We start from the raw sequence: 14,629 nt of genomic DNA on the forward strand, positions 1-14,629 counted from the left end.
TAATAGAGGCCACAAAATTTCCTGGTAGAAAACCCAAATGATGTCTCCCTCTTGCATGATGTAATGATAGCTCATAACGTATAATTCCTAACTCACAACACTAAAAAAAATCTCTATAGCCTCTGTGCCTATGGTAGGAGGGAAACATCAGCCTGGTGAACAATTCAATTCAACAAGTGTTAATTAAGGTACCCACTATATAGTAGGAGGTCTTAAAATGGGGATCCATTGATCCTCCCCATCCCCAAGGGATCTGGGAGATTTATTTCAGAAAACTCATGAATTTGAATAAGAAAAAATTAATAGTATTACTTTCACTAACCTATAACCAGACTATAATTATGAAGGAATTAGATTACTGTCTCAATTCTTAACTCCCTGGAGTTCTAATTCAGTCTCAGAGGCTTACTAGCTGTTTGATCTTGGGCAACTTAACCTCTGTCTGCCTCAGTTTCCTCAATCTCTCAGGGATGTTGTAAGGACCAAATGAGGTAATATCAGTAAAGTTCTGAGCACAGTGCTAGCACATGGGCACTTAATAAATTCTTCTGGTTCCTTTCCTTGCCTGGCTGGCTTTGTGCATTATTACTAACCATCTAAGGTATCACCTCCTTTGTAAAATTTTTCCTGATTCATTTCCCCTCAACCTTTGGCTCCTTCTTCTCAATTTATCTTGTATCTGCTCATCTTTGTATTTATGTATTTATTCACTTCTCCTCAACCCCTTCCTTTATTTCCCCTCTGCTCCCCATTATTCCCATTTGGTATCTGGCCTCTATCTTATCTAAAACAGAAGGGAATTAATAGAATCACAAAACCCTAACTATAAATGAGGAGACTAACAGGTTGTCTATATGGGAGCAGGCTCTTTCTGTCATGTGCATTAGGTCAAAAGTATAGAAACATGTTTTTGGGTTTTAAAAAAGTATTTTTTGTTTGTCCTTTTTTTTCCCCAGTGGAAAATTTCCAGAGGCTCCAGAAGGCCAAGGATATTCTGACCAATGAGGAGAGTCGGGATCGCTATGACTACTGGCGGAGAAGCAGGATTCCCATCCCTTTCCACCAGTGGGAAGCTTTGAGTAACTCAGTCAAAACAGTAGGTTTCTCTCTTTGATGGTCATGTGGCAAGTATTGCTAAGTACCACTGTAGAGTAGATCTTTGTCTTTCTGTAAGGGTCACTGGTGGAGAAGAGATCCAGTAATCTACTGTGGAAGAAACTATGCATTCTCCACTGGATCATTATATATTGAATTTGGACTTGAGGTGCAAGGTTCAAATCTTGGCTCTGCTACTTACTATCTGAGTAACTTGGTAGTTGCTGTGACTCACTTGAGATTTTTGGGATTACTTTGGTTAGTTCAATAAATGGGTCTTCCTGATCCCATTGACTCTTATCAATCAGTGAATTTGATCCTAGATCTCTGAGTAGAAAGGATCTCAGGGACCATCTAATTCAGCTTCCTATTTTTCCATTTGAGGAAACTGGATCCTCAACATTTACCCAAAGTCACACAGAACCTATGGTAGAACTGATCCATCATTTGAATTGAGCATAAAAAATTGGCTAGCACAGAAATTACCTTATTAACTTAAATTGTTAACAAGCTGTAAATATCTTCTATCCACATGAAATGTCATCCATTTGAAAGTCCTCATGCTGCTGTGTTCACACTATCAGTGGCACATTCAAGAATTTGTATGACTGCATTGGGTAGGAGCTATGGAATTGGTTATGATTTAAAAAAAAACTGAAGTAGTATTTATTTCTGGATGCTCTGCATAATCTGCTAAAAGCACCTATTTTTCTTTGGGAACTGACCAAGGAACTTTGGTAAAAAATCTATTATTGATTTTGTAAGACTTTTCTAGATGAAGGTAACAAAATATCTGAAAGTTTTACTAATTTAATTTCTATTTGTGACTGCAATAATCATAGATGCATACTAATTATTTGTAACTTGTGCTTTGTGAGCCATTCATTTTTGACAATGAGTCTTCATTTAACTTCAGTTGAGTTTTAATCAATCAATAAGTATTTACTATGTTCCAGACTCTGTGATAAATACTAAGGAAGCAAGAATAAAAGGGCAACAGTTCTTGTCCTCAAGGAGGTTGTGTTCTTGAAAAAGTCTCCCCCCTGCTCTCCCACTTGCACTGGGAACAAACAAATAAAACCCTTCTAACAAATTTAAAAAGTCAAATAGAACAAAAATGCATGTCTAATTCTTCATATTTAGTTAATTATCTCTCTGTGAGGAAAAGAGTAACATTCATCACTGGTTCTCTGTAATCATGACTAGTGATTGCTTTGAGTGGAGTTCTTAAGTCTCTGAAAGTTGTTTGCTTTTACAATGTTATTATTGTATATATTATTCTCTTTGTTCTGTGCACTTCATTTTACATCTGTTTATATAGGGACATCTGTTCATACAAGGTTTCTCTGAACTTCTCCACCCCCTTTTTCATTTCTTGACAAATGATAGTAAGGAGGGAGAGACAACATTGTTAACATTGTTATGTTCAAATGGGAGACATAAGATGCATTTATAGAACTACATGCAAGTCACATACAAAAGTAACCTTGCATGGTAGACACTCTCTGTGATGGAACAGAAAATGTCTCCTGTAGGGGTTATCTGTGCTGATTCTTGAAGAAAAAGAGCTTCTAAGAGGTGTAGGTGTAGAGGGAGAACGTTCTAGGGATACAAAATGGTACAGAAACATTGAACCAGCAGCTACAAAGCACTTATTAAGTGCCTACTGTGTGCCCTGGTCTGTGTTCAGTTATAAAAAAGGTAAAATACCAGTCCCTGTTCTTAAAGGACTTACAGTGTAGTGGAGGAGATGGGAGCTGCTCAGGGCCTAATTGGTAAAAAATAACAAATAGACTTTTAGAACAAAAATGTATACGTGCTACACATTTAAGTTTAATCTGCATTATTATCTGTTTCTGAAGTTTAATAAATCAAGTCCTGATTTAGAGTTTTTGCTTATTTCCAAGGTATAAATGCTCACACTGAAAAATTTCCCCCCACATTCATTTGTTTATTTTATTTTTAATTTATGGGATAAAGCAAGCATTGACATAGCATAGTATAATAAAAAAGATGACTATACATGAAAAAAATCTACTTTTTCCTTTTTTTCTTTCCTTTTTCCTTTCTTAATGAGAGATGACTGCCATTAGAAACAAATAAGTATATATATGTGTGTGTGTGTGTGTGTGTGTATGCATATGGAGATAGATATATAAACTGATTCTATACATGCTTCTATTTATGATTTCTTTCTCTAGATGCAGATAGTGTCTTCCTTCAAATATCCTTTATAGTTAATAATTAATAGAGTTAATATAGTATAATTTATATGGTTAATTATAGTTAATAATATAGAGAATTAATATAGTTAATTAATAATTATAGTTAATCCTTAATAGTTAAGATGACTTATTTGCTCAGTCATTCTTAAAACAATATTGCTGTTACTGTATACAATGTTCTCTTGGTTCTGCTCTTACACTGAAAATTTACCATTTTTCTCACCTAAATTGGACTGGCGCCAGTCCCTTTACTTTCCATGGAATATCATGTGATCAGAATGACCATTAGACCAATAGAGTGGCAACTTAGGGGGTGTGCAGAAGTACTGATGTAGGACAGGTTGTTCCAAACAGAGGAGTTCCTGTTCCATCCATGGAATAATAGAGAAATAGTGGAGGGTGAGTAGAAATTTGTGCTTCAGATAAGAACCTTCTGTGAGCTGTCCTATTGTGCCTCGAGTCCCATAAAAAACTAGTTAGATCAGAAGACAAGTGTGGATTTTTAACAATACTCTGGTCTATTCTGGGAGGAGACTGGCCAAAATTGCGTGTCAGGATTCTAATCCCTCAACATGTTACTCCAGGTTTGCACACAGGAGTCAATCCTACTTAATTATTAAGGGGTCTCCAAATGATCTCCATCTAGGCCTATGTGAGCATTTTGAAGACTCAATGTATTCTGGGTACAGTACTGACTCTGAAGCTACTACAAGACTCATTCTTTGATAGGAATTATGGCCCTAGGCCAAGTCCACAAAGTTGGCATCATACAAAGTCCGGAGTACAGATATATAGTTGTTGATCAACTGAGAAATGGTTCTGAGAGCTGTGTGTGGCAGTCAGTGATTGCTAAGGGAAGCATTTTCTCCAGAATCGAATCTGTAGCAATAAAATCTTCTCAGGTTGAAGGCCTAATTGGCCCTTGACTTTCTCTAATACTGATGCCTTAAGACCCCTGGAGGAAAGGTGATTGGATATAAGCCAAGGAATTTTTAATATAAACTTTTTCTTTACAACCACTAATATCTTTTGCTAAGTAGAGAAATTATAGCAGTTAGTTTGCTTTTAATTTTTCATATATCAATTATTTGCATTTTATCTTAATTATATTTTAATTTAAATTTAAATAATATATATTTTTAAAGATCTGCTACACTTTAAAATGTTTTAATTGATTTTGGGGTCAAGATTATTTTCATAGGAACATTTCAAATTTCATAATGAAAATCAATAGTCAAATCAATCTTACATGCAAATCTTTCGAAGCTCACTTACTTATGTATTCTCTAAAGCAAGACATGCTAGGACTGCATTGGTGCAGGGTAATATCATGGACAGAGAAGAAGACTTGGATGTTAACCTTCTCTCTGGCTCTTTCTAGCTGTGAGATCTTGTGTGAGTCATGCCCTTTCCTGGGCCTTACTTAGCTTAGCAACTTAATCTAGAAAATGAGAGGATTGCATTGGATGTCTTTTAAGGTTCCTTCCAGCTCTAAATTGATGATCCGTGAGGTTTTATTATCATTTTCATGTAAAAAACCCCCACCTATATTCAGGAGTTTGTGAATACATGACACAAGGGACAAGGGATGGAGAACAGACAAAATTCTTCCAAAGAGGCTCAGGCACGTCACCGCCATGGTGAGTAGGTTCCAATGGCTCCTTATGCCAGTCGAACCATGACACCGCCTACTCCAGCGGCACCTCCAAGGATCAAATTCAAAATCCTCTGTTTGCTATTGAAAGCCCTTCATAATTCAATTGCCCACATCCCTTTAGTCTTTTTCCATCTTTTTCTCTACCACATACCCTTTGATCCAGTGAAATGACCTCCTGGCTGTTCCTCAAACAAGATGTGCCATCCCCTACCTTCAGGTGTCTCATTCCCTGTCCCCCATTTGTGGAAGGCTCCCTCTATTCATCTGTGCCTCCTGACCCCCTTCAGTTCTAACTAAAATTCTACTCTTCAACCGCTCTTAATTCCTCTATTACTTATTCCCTACTTGTTTGTACATGGTTGTTTGGTATCTCCTTATTAGATCGTGGGCTCCTTATGAGTAAGGACTGGATTTTTTCTCTTTTCTGTGACCACAGGGCTTACCACAGTGACTACACTGTCCTTTTGCACAGTGATTAGTTGCACAGGATTAGTGCAGACATAATATAGGAAATGCAAAGTTTTTTTCTTTCGCTAATGAGTTAAATGATTTTTTTGAAATTAACTGTCAAAAAAGTGACAGTTGTTTGTTTAAGGAATTTAATATCCTTTATGTTGGGTTGGTATCTATACAAGTAATCAAAAGTAAATCTATCTTATCACTGAAACTCAGTTCACACACTTAGAAATAAATTCCAGCTGTCTCTCTCTTGGTGAATGACATTTGGTGATGGGGCGGGATAGTGATTTTAAGCACAGATAAATTAAATGACTCTACCTGCTCTTTCTGACCACGTTCAGTCTCTTGTATGTAGCAATATGCCATATGTCCTTTAATAACTCTCTTTTCCAAAACCAAAAGTGTTACTTCTTTGATTTGTAGTTCATTTTTTTTGCTTATTTCTATTGTTAAATTCTTTTAATAGAAAATGTTGATTTAGTTGGGGATTTTTTTTTGGAATCACTTCTCCTTCAGAGACTCACTACTAATTTATGCATCCTTTATATTAGATATTCATTCCTTTTTCCATTTGTAATTGCAAGATAAATCCCTCACCCTCATCCTCCAAAAAAGAAAAGAAAAGAAAAGAAAAAGTCCTAAACAAACCAATTCACCAACCAGTCCAACAAACCAAACCCTAAGCTTTTGCTCATCCATGAACCTCACTAGCCTTCTGATAATTAATCTTGAATCTTACAGGCTGAATGCTTTATCTTACTGGCAAAGTTAAGATGGATAGCTTATCTGGAGTTCTACCATTAGTTGGCTTTTATCAATCTGATCCAGATGTGCTGAAACCCTGGTCTTTGTGTAGCACTGGCTTTCATTTACAAGACTTCTGGGTGGCCAATTTTTGTTGTTTCTTGCTCTCTCATGTTCATGGACATTCTGTCCTCTGGCTTGTGATTCTCATGTTATGTAATCTGATGTGTTTGAAGTCCTACCGCTTTCAGTCTATTTCTTCTGTTTAAATAAATGAGGAAAGTAAATGTCATGTGGATTAGGATATCTTGTGCCCAAGTTACATTGGCTGTACCGTTTGTTAATGTTGTGGTTGCTTCAGGTAGGCAGGGTTTGTTTGTGTATGTCGTGTGTGGGAATGTTAATGTTCAAATCACCTTTACTCTTCCCATAACTTTTGCATGCCAAACACAACCCCCTCAGGGACTCAGAAGATACTCTTCTAAAGCAATTAATTCTGACTTTCAGTGTCCTTTCTCTTTCCTTCCTTCCTTCCTTCCTTCCTTCCTTCCTTCCTTCCTTCCTTCCTTCCTTCCTTCCTTCCTTCCTTCTTTCCTTCCTTCCTTCTTTCCTTCCTTCCTTCCTTTCTTCCTTCTTTCTTTCTTTCCTTCCTCTCTTCCTTCCTTCCTTCTTTCCTTCCTTCCTTCCTTCCTTCCTTTCTTCTGTCAATTGGGTTAAGTGACTTGCCCAATGTCACACAACTAGTAAGTGTTAAGCATCTGAGGCCAAATTTGAACTCAAGTCATCCTGACTCCAGAACCAGTGCTCCCATCTAGCAGCTCCAGGGCTTCCTTTTCTTCATCTGTCAAATGGAGGGTTGGTCTAAATAACATTATATCCCCCCCAGTTGTAAATCTATGACATTTCAAGATTTAGAGCTGGATTTAGAGTTAGTTGTCAGAGGCTATGACTCTGAATCATGGCTCAGCTAGTTACTACCCATGTGACAAGTCTCTTCAACTCTGGCTCTCAGTTTTCTTATCTGTAAAATGAAGGGTTTAAAATAAGTGATTCTAAGGTCTCTAAATCTATGAGCTAATGGCAGTAAATTCATTAACCAGATGGATTTTTTTAATTAAAAATATTTGATGTTATAAATTCTATCCTTCCCCTTTCCTTTACCTCCTGAATTTTTAAAAAGAATACTGTCCAATAAGCTCCTGAATAAGTTCCTGTTTTTGGTATTCAGTGTCTATACATTTGGGCATCTGTTCCATTATTTGTACTACTGACTCTATGCCCTGTGAGTTGAAACTCTTGGCTTCCTCACTCTCCCCAAATCTCTTCCTCTCTGCTGTACTTCCTCTCCACTGTTATTATCATGAGCTTTTATTGCTTTTCATTGAATGGGGGTGAGTCATCCCACCAAGGACAGCTCCCTTGACGTCATTAGTGCCCTGCATGACAAATACACTCAGGTATCTGGGGAATAATTTTTATGAATTTAAAAATGAATTGCTTGCAGAAGATTTCATTGTATTTGAGCAAACTTCATTCTGCATTTCCTTAAAACACTGCAGGGGAACACTTTCCTCTCTTTTGTTGAGAGTGACTCAGAAGGAAAAAAAACAATCAAGAGTCACATTATAAAAAGCAATTGAATTTATTATTATTTTTAAATTGAAGCAAGACAAACATAAAACTCATAGGATCATGGATTTGAAAATGAGAGGAACCTTGGAGTTTGTCTTATTATTCTCTCCCCCCATTTTACAGATGGGTGGGACTTGATCAAGATCACATAAGGTCATAACATAATCACAATTAGGACTTAGGGCCCCTTGATCCCAAATTCAGCACTTATCTCTTTTTTGTTTAGAGTCATTCTACTACTCAGCAATTTTTCATGACTCCCTCTTACCAAATAAATCCTGATATCTGACTTTAGTATTTAAGGCCCACCGGAGTTAATCTCTGATGTCCTTGTGCAGCTTTATTGTCTCTTATTACTCTTTCTGTGTTCTGAATTCCAGGCAAAATGACTTCATTCTCATTCTGCCTTCTGTCTTGTTGCCAATACTCATGTCTAGAATTCCCTTCTTCTATCATCGAGATGTCTCTTCCTTCACAAAGTCAATCCTAATCCTCTCTCCCCACTTCCATCCTCCAGGGGAAAGTAAGCTCTCCTTCTTCAGATTTCTCTTCACATCTTCTTTGGGCCTCTTATCAGCCCTTATCTCACTCTCCCTTTTTGGATACTCATTCTTTCTCCATCAGATTGTAAGCTCCTTGAGAACAGGGATGCTCTCTTATATGTCTGTAGAACCCAATACCTAGCTAGCACAATGCTTTGCTTAATAAATGAATGTTATTTGTCCCATTGCATTGAATCCATTGGGAACAAATGATTCGGTATTAATAATACTCATAGCCCAATGAGGATGACTATAAAGACATTACTGGTTTACACAGAGCTGGCAAACACAGGCTAGAAAACCACTGTTAATTATTTTTAAAAGTTTTCTTGATGTCTTTCATTTTGACATCAGTCATTTTTAAAATCATACTTTCTCATAATTTCCACCCTCTCTTGTCTAAGAGCCTTCCATTGTAATGAAGAAAAACAATCAAGAAAAACCAGTACAGGGACATATAAATTGGAAAACAGAAGGGGAGCAAAATAAGCATTTCTAATGGTGCCTCCTACTATGTGTCATCCACTGTGCTAAATGCTAAGTACAAATATATTATTTGATTCTCGTTTCAATCTTGCAAATATTAATCTCAATTTACCGCTGAGAAAACAGAGGCAAACAGAAGGTAACATAATAGCAGTCTCACAGCTAATAAGGTCAACTAATAAATCACAGGCTATATTTGAACTCAGGGAGGTGATTTTGAGCATCAAATGAATTAACAAATATAAAACACTTTATGAATATTAAAGAACTATGCACACACATACATGTATTATTAATGATGTTAATTATTATCATTAATGATACCAATAATAGTTATTATAGGGATAAGACTGGATCTCTTATTTTATAGATAAAGAAACTCCCTCTACCAGTGTAGGTGGAAAACTTTTTCTCTGCAAATTATAGCATTAGAGAGTTGCCTAGATCACTGAGAATTGAAGGACTTAGCTAGGGTTACCCTGCCGGTGTGTGTCAGATCTTCCTAGTTTAGAGGCCAATTCTCTATCGAGTCTTATCATGTTATATCTCATGCATGCATTTAAAGTTTTTTCTTGGGGGCAGCTAGATGGTGCAATGGATAGAGCATTAGCCCTGAATTCAGGAGGACTGTGACTTTCCCTGGATAAGTCATTTAACCCTGATTGCCTTCATCCATTGGAGGAGGAAATGGCCCCAAAAGGGTTATAAAGAGTTGGATATGGTTGAATAACAAAAAGTCTCCTAGTGGTCAAGGTTATGCAGCAGGTTAGTGGAAGCACCTTCAGTTAAATGTAAAACACGAGTACCTACAACATGCCTCTGTCTCCCATTTCAATTTTTCTAGTCTATGCACTGGGCTGTCAGAAACAAGAAGGAGAAGATGCTGGAAGAACCTGACTCAGCTGACATCAACATAGAGGAGGAAGGAAGCCAGCCAGAAATGGCCAAGAAAGGACTGAGCTCCTCTACAGAGAGCAAGGAAGAAGGAGAGCCTAGGACCATGGACAAGTCCACACAAAGCCCAGACTCCTCAAGTAAGTCCTGTCCATGGTAGATAGCTACAGGAGAAAAGGGGAAAAACCTAGAACACTTCTGGCAGACTTTGTGTATATTTCCACTTCTTCCTCTTTATGGTGATACTGAAAGACAGGTTTAAGTGGTGGAAAGAGAGATGATCTGGAAGCCAGAAATACCTGGGTTCATGTCCTGCTTTGGTACATCCCGGCCTATCAAATATGACTCATTCTCTTGACCAAAAGTGTCAAAGACTCTGCCAGCTGTCCCTGAAACCAGATTAAAATATAATTGGGAAATATTGCATAAAATGAATAAAAATGCAATGGAACATAGATAATGTTACTACTTGATTTTGTAAGCAAATCTATGGCCTTCAGGGCACCATATATACTATTTAGTAGCCCCATTTCTATTTGAGTTTGACATCACTAATTCTAGGCAGCTCTTTAACTCCATAAACTTCCAAGAAGGTCCAGAGGGCATTAGTTGAGGGACTTTCCTCTCCCAAGATTTCCCTATTCCAGTGGAATCAAGGCTCTAGTTCCTGATCCCTATAGAAAGGGTTCTTAGTCTGTTTTGAGTCATGGGAGCTTTTAGACCTTTTCTGAGAATCATGTTTTATAAAACTACAAAAGAAACCAAATATCTTGAAATAAAATTATTGAAGTATTTTAAAAAATGCCACATAGTTGTATTAGGAATCTTTGCTCTAAAATATTACATTTTGAAATATTAAATGAAATTAAATAATAAATTCTGAAAGAGATCATTGTAATTAGCATCTATAAGAAATCAAGGTCATGTGATCGAGGGGCCAGAAAGGTGACCTCAGAATTTTAATCTTGCCTGTAACATGTATTGCCAGTGTGACACTATCAGTTCAGCCCTCTCCAAGCCAAAGTCAATTCTCTAAAGTTAATCCTTGCCCATCAGGGGCTAACCTGCATTGGGAGAACAAATTCCTCATTGGGAGCTTCCTAATGCTGATGAAATCACAGATCAGGTTAAAAAAGAAAAAAGAAAGAGCCATCTTATTTACATAAGTACATGGACATTTTGTGCAACCAAGGGGAAAAGGAGGCATTTTTGGCCAGCCAGAAATGACCCTTGAACCTAAATCTTCTTGATGCCTGAGATGGAATGTTTTCCCCTACTCTCTGTTGTCTCTGCTACAGACTAGCTCTAGTGCAAACATAGGCAAATCACTTAGTTCCTCTGTAACTTGACTGAAGAGAAGGTGCTGAAAAGAGTGCCCTTTTTATTATTTAGGTATTTTTCATTTATGTCTGACTTTTCATGACCCCATTCGGGATTTTCTTGGCCAAGATATTGGAGAGATTTGCCAGGGTTAGGAAACTGAGGTAAGCAGGGCGAAGTGACCTGCCCAAGATCACACAGGTCCAATTTGAACTCTTCCTGACTCCAGACCTGGCACTTATTCCATCCACTGAGCCACTTAGATGCCCAGAAGTTTCCCGTAGCAGGTGATAATTGAGGCTGGGCATGCCATTACTTGGAGTGGGAGTGGAAGCAGGACAGATGCCTTTCTTTTGGATAGCAGATCTGGAGAATGATGGGATTCTGGCGAAGCTTATGTTTTCCTGCTGTCTTTCAAATAGAGCCTCTCTGCTGTGAGAAGCACAGAGCTCGATCCCAGCATGCTCTCTGCATAGTCACAGAGAATCCTGTTTCCTTGTAATAGAGCAATTTTCATGGCCCCAGCATTCAAAGAAATAATAAAAAAAAGCATTCGAGTAGATTTTACAAAGCTCGGTGCAATTTCTCATCTATCACTCTCTGGTGCCTTTTTTAATCTCCTGCAAGCCCCAGGTGCTTGACATCTGCTGTCACAGATTTCTTTTGCAACTTTGGGCAGACTGCCAGCCGAGATCCTCAATCTCATTTGAGCTCTTTGATAAAAATGAAAAGTATGGAAAATGACTCCTGAAATGTATGTGTATCATGCAACGTGGTCTCAGGTTTATACTTGTTCCCTCTGAAAGCATAAATGTATAGTTTAGATATTCATGCATATTTTTTCTTCATGCCACAGATATTTCCCATGGCCATCTGCTCAGAATTCTCTTTTATAAAAAAAAGAAACTAAAAAAGAAAAACTGTTAAATTGAATGAACTATCACAATGTCTGACAGCATATACAGCACTCTGCACCTGTGATCCCCACCTTTCTGCTGAGAGGAGAGAAATTCATTAAAAATTATCTTTAATCCTTTGGAGTCAGGTTTGGCCATTGCTCTTAAACCAAATTTTAATTTTTTTGGTGTTGATTTTATTTATGTTGTTCTTTTATTCTTGGCTTCTTCCCCCTCCTCTCCCAGTCCCCATTCACATTCTTTACTTGCTCAAGCATGTACTTCTGAATTTCTCACTCTTTGTGATGGGTAATATTCTATCACATTCATATGTCAGGCCAGTCAGCCATTCCCTCACCTATGGGCACCTAGTTTTTGATTTTGTTTGTTTGGTGTGTGTGTGTGTGTGTGTGTGTGTGTGTGTGTCTAATGCCAAAAGTATGGTAATACCCATTTTGGTCTACAAAGGCATGTGTAGGGTGAAAGAGAGCTTGACATAGTGGATACACTAAGGAAGTCCTGTTTTCAAGTCTTTCCTCTGACCTTCCTGGTTATATAACTCTGGGCAAATCATTTACCCTGTCAGTGTCCTGGGGAGATCTGTGAGCTAGTATTATCAAGAGGGGAGTTTCCATCCTGTGACTTCTCTCCACCAACACAATCAAATTTGGTTTTCTAGAGCAAAAGTGTACACAATTCTGTACTAGGAATTATAATTTTTAAAATTTATTTTTATTTATTTATGTCTTTTAAAAATTATTATTATTATTATTTGCTGAGGCAATTGGAGTTAAGCCCAGTATCACACAATAGGAAGTGTTAAGTGCCTGAGGCCACATTTGAACTCAGTCCTCCTGACTTCAGGGCTAGAGCTTTATCCACTATACCAACTAGCTGCCCCTAAAAATTTATTTTTTATACACATTTTTATACACATAAATTATGTTGGGAGAAAAAAATCATAGCAAAAGGGAAAAACCATGAGAGAGATAAAAAAAACAGAAAAAAAGAGGTGAACATAGCATGTGTTAATTTACATTCAGTCTTCTTAGTTCTTTTTCTGGATGTAAGTGGCATTTTTTGTCCAAAGTCTATTGGGATTGCTTTAAATCACTGAACCACTGAGAAGAACCAAGTCTTTCATAATTGATCATCACACATTCTTAGTGTCATTGTGTACAATGTATTCCTGGTTCTGCTTGTTTTGCTCTTTTTTAATTAAAAAATTTAAAATATTAATTTTTTATTTTGAGTTCCAAATTTTCTCTATCCCTAAAGTCCCTTAATCACCCATTGAGAAGACAAGCAATATAATATCCATTATACATGTGAAGACGTGAAAAACATTTTTATATTAGCCATGTTGCAAAAAATTAAGCAAGAAAAATAAAATAAAAAAAATCTCTAGTTTTTTCTCTAGAGGTAATAGCATTTTCCATCATGGATCTTTTGGAATTGTATCGATTAGGGTAGCTAAGTCATTCATATTGCTAATTGTTATAATATTGTTATAAACAGTATTATTGTGTATACTGTTTTGGTTCTGTATGCTTCATTTTGCATCTCTTCATGTAGGTCTTTCTAGGTTTTTCTGAAACCCAAGTAGTATTCCCTTCACAAACACTTATTACAACTTGGTCAGCCGTTCCTTAATTAATGAATATCTCCTCAATTTGCAATTCTTTGCCACCACAAAAAGAGCTGCTACAAACATCTTTTGTGCATATTGGGCCTTTTCCTTTTCTTTCGCTCTTGTATACTAGGAACTTTTAATCTCACCTTGAATGATCAGCATTTGAAGTTCTACTTCCTACAGTTCCCATCTCTCCCCTTGCTTTGTTCAAACTCACAGATGCAGAGATTTATTTTAATGGGGGTTCTATCCAAACCCGTTTACAATGCTGACCTCTGGGTTGACGAGAACATCCTTCCTCCCAGGTTCTTGGTAGGAGTAGAGAGTCTACATTGATAATACAGTGTTCATACAGTGCTAGTTTGGATGAAAATTGGTCCTGTGGTGAATTTCATTCCAGGATTCCTTGACAACTGGCAGGTTTCTGAATTCAGAGAGGCCGTGTTTGGCAGTGAAACCTGTGCTAGAACATACGTTTTACTAGAAGAGATCATTGACTAGTTCTAGGCTGGACTTCCTTTTTAGGATTGTCCTTTTCCTCCTACTCAGACTTTTAGCTCCAGAAGGGTGACCAGGCTTGTGCCCTTTAATGAGAACCACATCTGAGAGGGCATTGATCATGGTGATGATTCTCCTTCTATGGAAATGATTGAGCTTCCCACTGGGTTAGCAAAAAAGTGAATTAGCATAGTAAACTACTGGATCAGAGGCTTAGATTTGATACTGGCAGTGACCATTAGACATTGTGCAGTCCAACTTCTTTATTTTACAGATAGGAAACCAAGGCTTTGCATGCCTAAATGATATGTGCCCATTGGTTACAAAGACCAATGTCTAAAGCAGCATCTGAATCAAGGTTCATTTTCCTGGTTCATTCCAGCACTTTAGTAATTTATATCATGTTATACTTTTTTTTTCTTTTTCTTTTTTTTTTTTTTTTTGCTGAGGCAATTGGGGTTAAGTGACTTGCCCAGGGTCACACAGCCAGGAAGTGTTAAGTGTCTGAAGTCAGATTTGAACTCAGGTCCTCCTGATTTTAGGGCTGG

The 14,629-nt window shown here is 37.4% G+C and overlaps 1 protein-coding gene across 1 annotated transcript in view; it reads left to right on the top strand.

Annotated features, from left to right (window-relative positions):
* Positions 1 to 14,629, top strand: part of DNAJC12 (DnaJ heat shock protein family (Hsp40) member C12) — a 30,629-nt gene that overhangs the window by 13,898 nt on the left and 2,102 nt on the right. Inside the window, exons 3-4 of the mRNA XM_003755029.4 lie at positions 957 to 1,096; positions 9,685 to 9,874. Coding sequence (XP_003755077.1) covers positions 957 to 1,096; positions 9,685 to 9,874 — 330 coding nt within the window. The remainder of the gene's footprint in view (positions 1 to 956; positions 1,097 to 9,684; positions 9,875 to 14,629) is intronic.

This window comes from Sarcophilus harrisii, chromosome 2 (assembly GCF_902635505.1).
Source record: "Sarcophilus harrisii chromosome 2, mSarHar1.11, whole genome shotgun sequence".
NCBI classification, from domain to species: Eukaryota; Metazoa; Chordata; class Mammalia; order Dasyuromorphia; family Dasyuridae; genus Sarcophilus; species Sarcophilus harrisii.